The sequence below is a fragment of the Oryzias melastigma genome, linkage group LG9 (genome assembly GCF_002922805.2).
Source record: "Oryzias melastigma strain HK-1 linkage group LG9, ASM292280v2, whole genome shotgun sequence".
NCBI classification, from domain to species: domain Eukaryota; kingdom Metazoa; phylum Chordata; class Actinopteri; order Beloniformes; family Adrianichthyidae; genus Oryzias; species Oryzias melastigma.
Genome location: NC_050520.1, coordinates 10,306,512 through 10,317,367, shown reverse-complemented (window position 1 = coordinate 10,317,367; position 10,856 = coordinate 10,306,512). Strand labels below are relative to the sequence as shown.

Genomic DNA, 10,856 nt, shown 5'->3' with positions numbered 1-10,856 from the left:
AAGTCATCGAGGTATCCTAAAAGCTAGTTGATGGCAAATACATCAGGGTTGGAAGACGTCAATCCTCAGAACCTTACGCCAATGGATGTTGTGGGCCTGTCTTTGGTGACATGCCTTAGTGACCTCACATGGTGATCGGGGGCACTGTCCTTGGACTGGCATGCCTGGGTGGTGGTCCCTCTTTTCAAGAAAGGGGACAGGAGTGTTTGCTTCAACCACAGGGAAAACACTTCTCAGGCTCCCTGGGAAAGTTGACGTCAGGTACTGCAGAGGAGAAATTGCCTGATAGTTTAATCTCTGATTCAAGAGAAGAACATTGTGGTTTTTGTCCCAGGCGTGGAATAGAGGATTGGTTCTACCTTACACAGAGTGCTTAATGGTTCATGGAGCTTGCCCATCTTACTGTATCCACATGTGCTTTGTAGATTTTAATCTCTTCCCATGTAGTGTTTTATGAGAGGTGCTCTGGGAAATTGGGACCTTTTACTAAGGGCCATTTGGTCTACGTACAACCAGCAGAAGCTTGGTTTATAGTACCAGAAGAATGTCGAACCTTTTCTCATTGCATCTTGGACAAATGAATAGGACAGCATTTCTAGGTGTAGGCAGGATCAGAGGGAGTCTGATTTGGAGATCACAGAGTTTCATCTCTATGCTATTTTGCAGATGATGTTGCTCTGTTGTCTTCATCAACCCAGCACCTTCAATGTGCGCCATGGTGCACAGTCCAGTATGAAACGGCTCTAATAAGAATTACCACCTTCAAGTGGACCGGAAAGTACTTTTCCTTCTTCGGGAAGGTGAGGAGCACCAGCTGTAGAAGTTTTAGTATCGTGTAGTCTTGTTCATGAACGAACAAATGTGCACCTTTGACTGACAGAACTTGAGAAGTTTTGTTCAAGGTCTGGGCATCTCTACTTGGAATGCTGCCTCCTTGACCCAGCTCTGGATACGCAGGAGAAGATAGATGAACGGTTGGGGAAGAAACACAAATATTTTTCTTTGCATGTCAAAATAAAAGTATCATTTATAAAGAGCTGCACATTCAACACATTGATAAATTAAAACTGACAAACAACAGCATGTTTTCCAGATTAACACATTTTACAAAACAACTCAAGGCAATTTGGCTGAATGAAACACCTGCCTGCCAATTCAACAGGCACATCAGAGCTAAAAATAGAAATTAGTCACAACAAGGTAAAGCAAAAGAAAAGTGGGCATATTGATTCTAACGTGTCACTTGCCAGACAGAAAATTTATAATTTCAATTAAATTAAACATACATGTAGCAGACAATGACCATGCACCTTCAACACACCTTTATCTCAGCTAATCTTGTTATATATATCATGGATGGAAGATGCACCAGGTAGTGTAATACCTACTGTAACCACAATGAGGTGCTTTCCAGAATTGACATGTCTGGTTAAATGGAGTAGATCGGGCTATAACATCAATCTATAGAAGAAAAGTGAAGCTATATATGCATGTACGAATTGGAAAATAAAAGGAAGTAGATGAAAAAAATGAAATAACTACTGAACTCCTGGGCACAACACACAGATTCTGGTCCAGTCCAGAAACATGAGTTTATGCTTTCCAACCTTTTTATGAAATATTATCCTGCAAATTTAACTACAGGATTTGTTGACAGATGGTTTTTGGTCTGTAAATGTATCTGGTGGACAAATAACATCATCTTTTAGTCTATTTTTCTGCATCAATCACTGCTGCTCATCTGATATGTGATGTAAACAACGTCCAAGTGTCTGAAGTCAGATAGAGTTTTTGATACAGTGGCTAATTGATGTAAATAAACCATCATGTGAGGAGGGGAGATTTCTGTAGTGAGATATGAGTCCCTGTCAGCTTTCTGTTCACGTTGAATTGAAGCAAAGACAAAGTGAACTCATGAAGCACACAAAAGGCCATTAGCTCTATCAGTGAGCACAATCACAGAACTTGCTGGGCTGTATCATGACCAAAGTGTGAGAACAGACTCAGCGGGCGATCATGGAGAGCATTTGGATGGTACACATATAGAACCCACCCCCCCGCCAAACCCCCAGTGTGCTGCTATATCAGGCAGTCAGGCGGGGAGTCAGGGAGCAGTAACAGGGCTATTAGGACTCCCAGAGACCCTATCGATCTCCTCATTGATCCCCTCCTGCCTGGCTGTTCCAGACAGCTGTGTGGGTTTGCACAACCGCTGGCAAAAAAAAAGCAGTGAAACACTACAGATAAGAAGAGCACACAAAACGACAGACACCAAACAAGAGTTTGGAGAGCGTCACAGAAAGTTTTCAAGTCCCACTCCAACAATACTTTTGTTTTTTTGTCTATTGTAAAATTGTTCCCAGTGGTCTTTTATTTACTATTATACAGTTTTTAGCAAAAAAAAAACAAAAAACAAAAAAAAAAAAAAACAAAACGTTTTTTAAGACCCATTTTCAGCAGAGCAGCAGAAGCTAGTTAGAAATTTGCCAATGGTTGTGGACTTAAAGTCAGTTATTGCAGGCGGGACTGTTGGAAGGGAAGTTACCCATGCTAATTTCCCAGCATTCCTTTGTTTACACTCTTTCCTGCTAGTTTGTAGCACCTCACAAGCTCAAGCTACCAATAAATAAATATAAATAAAATAAATAAATAAATAAATAAAAGTGAGCAGTATCAGAGCTATCCAGCCATACAGTTTTGAGCCAGATGAGGAAAACAAAGACATACATGGATCAATTTGTCTTCAAAAGGATGCTTCGGATTTGGAGTGGAGAGGGGAGACTTTTGGATCCTGGATGACAAACCCCGATCTTTTTCAAACCGCTTGTATTCATCTGCTCCTGAACCAACACAATTTGAGTAAAGAACCACTCCGAAATGCAGATTTAATCTTAAATTCTTTTACATAAGTTCTAAATCATGAGAAAAATGCTACAAGAACATGAACATGAAACACCAAAAAACAATTCACATTTAATTTTTATTCACTAATCTTAACCCCCTTTTCTGTTCTTTTAAAAGATGTCCTGAAATCACTTCTTTCTTCATACACACCTGCTATCTAAAATAGTATCTCTGAAACAATAGAGCACCACCACAGCTGGATAACATGGTTTCACAGGGAAAAATATGGTACCTGAAGCAGATTTATAATCTGCATACAATAAAGGAAATACTTGACTAAAAGTCTGAAGTGTGAAAAGACCCTCTCTGATCATCTTTTGATCTATTTAAAAAAATTCCCAGTGTTTTTTAATTATGATTAACCAAAATTAAAAAAAACTGTCCTTTTCTAGGACATAGTTTCTGTGGATGGAGTCGTTGCCGCAAAGTAAGCCTACCCAGACTTCCTATCATACCTTTGTATAGACTTTCTCCTCAAAATCACCCTAACATTACAAGTCCAACGAAAATGGTGAGCAATATTGGAGCTATCCAGTCGTATAGTTTTGAGCCACTTGGTAGGTCACACAAGGAAAACAAAGACATACTTGGATCTAGTTGTCAACAAGTGGATGCACCTGAATGGGGCGGAGCAGGGAGCTTGTGGCTTTTAGTATCTTCAACATCACACCTACAAGCTTTTACCAACAGCATTTTTGTCTTCTGCTCCTAATTTACAATGATTTGAATAAAGAAATACTCAGAAGTGTAGTTTTATTCTTACTTTATACTAAATATTTCAGAAAAATGCCACAAGAACAGGTTAAAAACACCAAAAATACGATTTTCATCTAAATGGATCTTGAAGCAACACCATGGTTATTTGAATCAGTGTTCAATTTCAAGGTCCAACTTAGACCTAAATTTGGATTTTCGTACAACAATTTCATAGTTTTGAACAATCAACATTTAGAATTTGTTTCACTCACCTGTCTTGACTCAGAGAGCGGCCCATTCTTTCACAAATGTTTGTAAAAATATTAATGATAATAATAATAACAGTCTGCATGCCTGAGTACTTGACTTTATACACCTGTGGCAGATCAAGTGATTAGGACACCTGATTCTGATCATTTGGATCGGTGAGCCAATACTTTTGGTAATAGAACAAAAACACTGAAGATGAAGCAATTTGAGTTAAGAAGAAGCAAACCTGACCTGCGTGTCTTTTACTTATTAAAAAAATGTGGCGCTCTTTGTTGTTAGATCTTACACTGCTTTTTGCTTATAATTGTTGCTCAGAAACAATGAGTGAGCATCTGTACAGATCTAAATGTAATTTAGCATTAGTCTCATATGGCTCCTTGTCTTCTACAAATCTAGAAATCTCTGTGAGAATTTCAAAACTGAACAGACTGCTCTTTTAGCGATTTGAATCTCTGTTTTCTGCTCAGAAATGTTGTTTTTTTTCACTTTCTGCTGTTTTCTTATCATTTTGTCAAAGCTGTGCTGTCATATCAGGTATAGCTTTTAAAATGTTATCTGGGCCCCATCTCCCATTGCTATAATGAGTTGTAATGGTGTGCCATGCAAATAGTTGTGTATTTGTACTGTGTGGAACTCAGTGCTTTCCAGGAAACGTTCCCCATGCTTCCTTCTGTGTAAAACTGACTCACATTTAGTCACATTTGTGCCGAGCTCAATCAGCCGTGTGTGTGTGATGAGGCCGCTGAATGAGACAGGGAGTGTTTCAATTATAAGTTTGAAATCCTCCCTCGCTGCAGGAGTGCAAAGCAGAACTGCAGGGCTCTCACTCAGCTGCCACTGGCACTGACAGTACAAAATAAAGAAAGAAAGGCAACAGCGCCCCCAGTGGCACTCTAATGCAACTGATTCTGCAACCAAACACCAGTCTTTTGAAACACTGTAGTTTGTGTCTACAAACAACAACGTAACATCAAGCAATCTAATTAGTGATAAATGAGCTGTAGAAAATATGACAAGTGAATATGTGTATTTGCTGAGTGTGCAGCTGGAGCCTGATTGATGACAGGATGGCAGGTCTTCATCAGAGTCCATCTGATTAATCATCAGAGTCCGTCTGATTAATATCCGGCCCTTCACTCCTTTCCCCACAACTAATGGTCCCTGCCTCATCCTGTCTATTATTATCGTTCAATAATGAGATCTAAAAGGAGACGTGTGAGTGGACTGCACTTTGAACTCATTAGGAATTTAGTTTCACGTGTGATACTAAAACCTTCTTTTTCTCTAAAAAATAATCACACTATTCTTTAAAGAATTCACATTTTTCAAGTTTTGCTTAACTAATATGAGCAAAATGGACTACATATTGATCTATAGAGAGGTTGGTATTTGTGAATTTTATAAACAAAACATGCAATATACAGTTTAGCACATAAACTAGGGGTGTGTAACCCGAGGCTCTAAAGCCACATGTGGTTCATTTACTCCTTCATAATGCATTTCTGTCTGAAGAAAATGAAATAATAGTAATTTTCAAAAGTAAGGGTTCCTAATTTAGCATTTATTTATTATAAGTTAATACAATTTATACATTTGTGTTTAAAAATAATCTTTAAACACTTTTTCTGGTGGATCATAAATTCATACATTAAATGGGCTGGGATGATCCAGCTGGGCACAGGAAGTCTTTTATTTTGAAAGGAAGTCATGTGAACTTTTGTCAGGACTAAAAAAGCAGTTTCACATTTGAGAAAATGCTAGTTTCCTTTCTTATTTTGGTTTTTATTTATGCCAAACAGAAAATATATATCACATTTAATATAAAAATAACAATGTAATCAATACAAAACAGTAAAAAATGTCCCAAAGGGGTAAAATAAGAATGTCCAGCTCTTATTAGGTTTTGATTATTAAGAAAATGGCTTTTATACTGTTAAAGGTTGCAGACCCCAGACATAAACTATCCCTTTCTAGTATGAAATGTGTAGAAAGATACTTACCTGTTTATGCAAGAAGTCCTTTTTCCAAAGACCAAAACTACACACAAGATATCCATGAAAAAGATGCCCAAAAAATACACCTTACATATTTTTACAGCAAAGTTTGGATGAAATCTATATTTAATGAGGAACAGGCCTTGTTGAAACCCTCAGTGCAGCAGAAACATTTTTGCAAGGGGTAAGTCATGGTTAGAATAACACCAAACTGTCCCAAATATTATTTAAAAAATAAAATAATATTCAGATTAAACATAAAAAACATCTGTAATTTGTGCTGATTTTTGACGTAAGGTTATGTTTTACAAGTTTTCATTATTTTGCTGGTGAGCTGAGTCACGATGAGCGTGACTGTCTCATCCAATCAAATACATTTCTGCAGAGATACTGGCATTTTATCATTTTATTTCATCTTAGCCAGCACCATCACGTTGGGCAGCCCGCCACAGAATCCTCATTTCATTTTTTGACCTATGCCTCTGCTCATAAACTTTGAATCAAACAACACTAAGCTGAAATTTCAGCCTTTCCTCAAATGCATGTGAGCTAAAAAGAACGTTTTAAACTCTGAAAATAAAACTGTGATGGTTTCAAAAGCATCCCATTTTATTTAATCTTTAAAAAGGAAACTGTTGAAAATGTCAAATTAAACTGCAAACACAAAACAAAATGAATACTGTAATTGTTTTCAAAGTAAACGTTAGTCCCTCGAGCAGGAATTCCAGTTTTTCAACAGAGGCTTAAATTTAATCCCAATTAATTCTGTTAGTTTGATGGTTCTTGCTGTTTTCGCACTGCTTTGGGACATCTTTGGATAGGAAGTGGCACTTTATGAACAAACGGAGCTGGATTGCATTGAATCGTCTTTTATTTCATGTTTCCAAATTGTAAATCCATGATTAAAATCATGTAAATTAGTGAGTCAGACCACTCTGTTATAGGTTATCTTGACACACGGCAGCTCTTGACCTCTAGCATTATTACCAACTACTGTAATTAGTTAAAACTGATAAATAAAATGATAATTTTGCTGGTTATCTGACTACTTTTCATGATTTTTCAGATCACGTGCAAGTCTTTAACTTCCTGGAATATAAATATGAAAAACTTAAAACTACCACTTAATGACTTAAATAAATAAAACAAGTCACTAGAGGGAAGCAGGAAAACTCCAAGGTAGGATTTGTCACTTACAGGGAAACTGCTATAATGACTCAGACACTGAAATCCCCATGAGCCCTGACAGAGTCCCAGAGGAACCAGATGGGAACTTGTCTCTGAATATTTGCTGACTATCTTCCACGTAAAGATAGGAAAATTAAATCGTCAACCAGCCGTTTCAGAGTTTACTTTCTGTTACAGATCCATTCATTTCAGGCCAGACGTTGTGTGCTATCAGCACTAAAGAGGTTGGAAAAATCCCCAAAAATTGTACTATTACCCTCCTTTGGTCTTGTATGTTGTTGGCATCACGGGAGAGGGTTACATAAGGCGAAAAACATCTCAACGGTGCAGTATCTAGCAGAACCATTCACTGATAAGACTGATAAGATTCATAAAACAATCACGCTGTGAGAGCGCAGACGAGAGCTCGGACGACTGCTGCATTCATAAAAAACACAGCGAGGGGTGGGGAGATTTCATTCATGTTACAGCCCCATTCAAAAATGACACAGAAATGATTACCTGCTGAGGTGTTTACCAACCAACCAACCAAAGAGAGAGGTGCTCAATTTACAGTAAGGTCAACTGCTGCTTGAAGGTGGTCAGTGTGAAACAGAAGTATTGGGATATTCAGATTCACTGGTTTTGATTTTATTTATTGATTTATTTGTTTCATTTTCACAACACACAACAATAAATTACTAAATATTCTTGACTTTGGTACAAATGAAAGGGGACAGAGAGAAGAAAAAGTATTATATCAGCCACATTTAACAAAAACAAACTATTTTAACCAAAAAAATTATTTTTGCAATGCAAAAGAGATTCATCAAATAATAGCAACAAAAGCTGACCGATTAAAACAAACAACAACAAAAGGAAACATAAAAAACATAAAATGCCTCAGAATATATATATATATATATATATAACCGTTTCCCAATATCCTTACAGTTCATATAGTTCTTATAGTCTTAGGATTTACTGTTTCTCAATTTTTTAAAATGTATTAATTGAATTGGATTATTTTTTTGATTTCTCAAGATTGTTTTATAATCTGTTACCTTGCACTAAAACACTTTTCTCCTTCATTTTCTTCTGAATTTGTTGGTTTTCAAAATCTCCTTTTAGGTTATTTATTAAAGGTATGTTTAAATAAAATACATCTACTTTCACCTATGACCCTATAATCTTAGGGCTGCGCTCTGGCGCGGTGGTTAGCCTTCTCGTCTCACCTCGAGAAAGCTCTGTTAAAAACAAATGTTAGATATAAATATAATTTAAAAAAATATGATTGCTGGTTATATTGTTAAAATCAAAAATCGCCTTCACTTGTTTAAGTGAGTTTCTACAACAAACCAAACAGAAACTATGAAACCTTAATTCAAGGTTTTGTTGTTGTCGAGGTGTGTTCACTCGCTCTTTGAATCAGTTCAAAGTCAAATCGACTCATAAATATTTTATTGGAGCTCAGAGGAAAAATAAACAATGTCTTAAAAGCATCAAATTTAAAGTATTTCCTTATTTAATTTTTGACTGTTTTTGACGAATACAATAGTAATATTGTGTCAGTGTTGTTAAATATTATCTTTGTTATACACAATTTAAGGGTAAAATGTGTGTACTTTCAGAATTTTTCAGTATCTTTTGTAAATTTAAAATTTTCTGTTAGCTTTCACCTTGGAATGAAGTACACATTTGATGAACGAGAGATAAACTAATTAATAATAAATAGTGAATATATATGCATTAAAAAATACTATTTTCTGGACAGTATTATAGATAGAAGTAGTTTGTATTGTATTATTCTTAGCTTGTAAACTCTCAGAGTTGATCAAAGTCCATCTGGTGCTGCTGGTTGAATTTGCTCATGAAATGAAATCAGTTTTAACAAATGAGACGATCTTTGTTTTGCCAATGTGGAAGACTTACTAAATAAATAAAAAAGCTGTTTTATTGTGTTGGGTTCAAACTACAGAGATGTAAACACTGGAGAGATAATATCTGATGTCACCTATTGGATTCTGCAAGGCAAAAATGTCTAAAGTTTGCTCCTCCCACATCAATAACATTGATGAATGTTGAAGATCCATTGGGTCATCCACATGCAAAAAAAAAAAAAATCAGAAATAGCACAACTTTGATTTCCATTTATATATATATATATATATATATATATATATATATAAAAGCTGAGTTTTATTTTAGGTTAAAAGTTAGACTTTTTAGCAAAGAAGTCAATCTATTGAAACCTGCCTCTAGTGGCCACACGAAGAACTGAAGCTTTTGATTCTTCTGGCTTTTTCTTCAGTCCAGGAATGCTGTGACCTGGTTAATGAACAACCCAATCTCCTGTTTGTTTGTTAAAGAGGACATAGCAGCTCGCAGAGCTTTAGTTGCTGTTCCATCTGTTGGAGCTGAAACTTTTCCAGTGTCTTCATTTATTCATGCGTGTGCTCCTGCTCACTGATAAGTGCTTCATAAAGCCTTTCTTCACCAGCAGGCAGAAACAACAGGGACAAGGGGCATCTGTGGAGCAAACAAGCAGCCATCATGAAGAAGCAGCTGTGGTCCCTCGCCTGCATGCTGCTGCCTTTCGCAGGATTTTTGCTGACGTGCCTCGGAGCTTACCTGCTGTCCATGCAAAGTGTGAATGACTTCCTTTGGAGATCTATCGTCATTTATGTGATGATTGCTATTGGCTTGCTGGCTATGCTTTTTGGAGTCTTTTTGAGCCTCTGCCACAGCATGAAGAGCAAATTATACCAAAGAAGACATGTGGAGCAAATGCAAATCTTCACTGTACACAGGTGAGGGGTTTGGGAATTTTAAAAAGTTTAAGTACAGTTTGAAAAAAAAAAGAAGAGTACTCTAAAATATTTATAAGTCTGGGAAAAAGTTTAAAAATTGTCACAATTTCTTCATCTCTACAGGCCAAGCGCCTTTCCTCCATCGTACGAAGAGTGTCAGAGAAGCCAGGAGTACCCTGTCAGTACGCCTCAGGTGGTTGTCCCGACCGATGGAATTTACATCCCGATGAGTCTGGCTCCTCCGTTGTACAGCCAGAATAATTCCGAGATTCCAGACTCCTCTTGGTGCTGGGAGCAGCCTCCTCCGTACAGTCAGGCTGTACAAATGCAGCAGGGACAGAGACAGCAGGAGGAGGCCGCATCTGCACACTAACACTACACGTTCTGCTTTCCAGCTGAAGAAATGGAGACTTTCTGACAAAAGAAAAATCCTGAAAAAGTGGACTTTACTTGTGTTGTTCAACTGCAGAGATCTGGAGGAAGCAGAGATGAAGATGACAGAGAAAATATGGTATTCAGCCTTCAACGAGGGGCAGCCTGTTGGTTAAAACATGTTACTGAAACGTTGTTTTCCTATGAGAAGTTTTGAAGACTGTTGGGTAATTTGACAACCAACCAATTCAGTGTTAATCTAAGGACAACTTTTTTCTGTGTTATTGGAATTGAACCTGTTTTTGATACCCTGCAAAAGCAAGAAATAACAGAAATAAGTCAAAATTATTTCACCATTGGCATATTTTTTTAAATAAGCAAAACAATGGGGTAAAAAAAATGATCTTACCAAGAATTTCTATTTAAGAGAAAAAATTCTAGCCATGTTTTCTTAAACTAAGATTATTTTGCTATTAAGAATCTTACTTAATAAGGTATTTTTTTTTTTTTACAAGACAACAAAATAAGAATTTATTTTGTTGAAAAGAGGGTCATTTACTTTCTTTAAAATCAGTTTTTGGAGTGTACAGTTAAAAAAGAAACATTTTTTCTCCTTAAGTAAGTACCTTACCATCAAGCTATA

At 36.7% G+C, this 10,856-nt stretch overlaps 1 protein-coding gene across 1 annotated transcript; it reads left to right on the top strand.

Moving 5' to 3' along the window:
* The first annotated feature begins 9,291 nt into the window (after positions 1 to 9,291).
* On the top strand, positions 9,292 to 10,652 carry LOC112148689 (transmembrane protein 252). Its single transcript, XM_024275966.2, has 2 exons — positions 9,292 to 9,841; positions 9,965 to 10,652. The coding sequence occupies exons 1-2, from the start codon at positions 9,585 to 9,587 to the stop codon at positions 10,212 to 10,214; spliced, it is 507 nt and encodes a 168-aa protein (XP_024131734.1). The 5' UTR covers positions 9,292 to 9,584; the 3' UTR covers positions 10,215 to 10,652.
* Positions 10,653 to 10,856: the final 204 nt, after the last annotated feature.

What these genes read in the sequence shown, in the direction of transcription:
- LOC112148689 (XM_024275966.2), top strand. Translation starts at nt 9,585, where the DNA reads ATGAAGAAGCAGCTGTGGTCCCTCGCCTGCATGCTGCTGCCTTTCGCA. An exon ending in CAAATCTTCACTGTACACAG is followed by an intron (nt 9,842 to 9,964) that starts GTGAGGGGTTTG and finishes TCATCTCTACAG; the next exon opens with GCCAAGCGCCTTTCCTCCAT.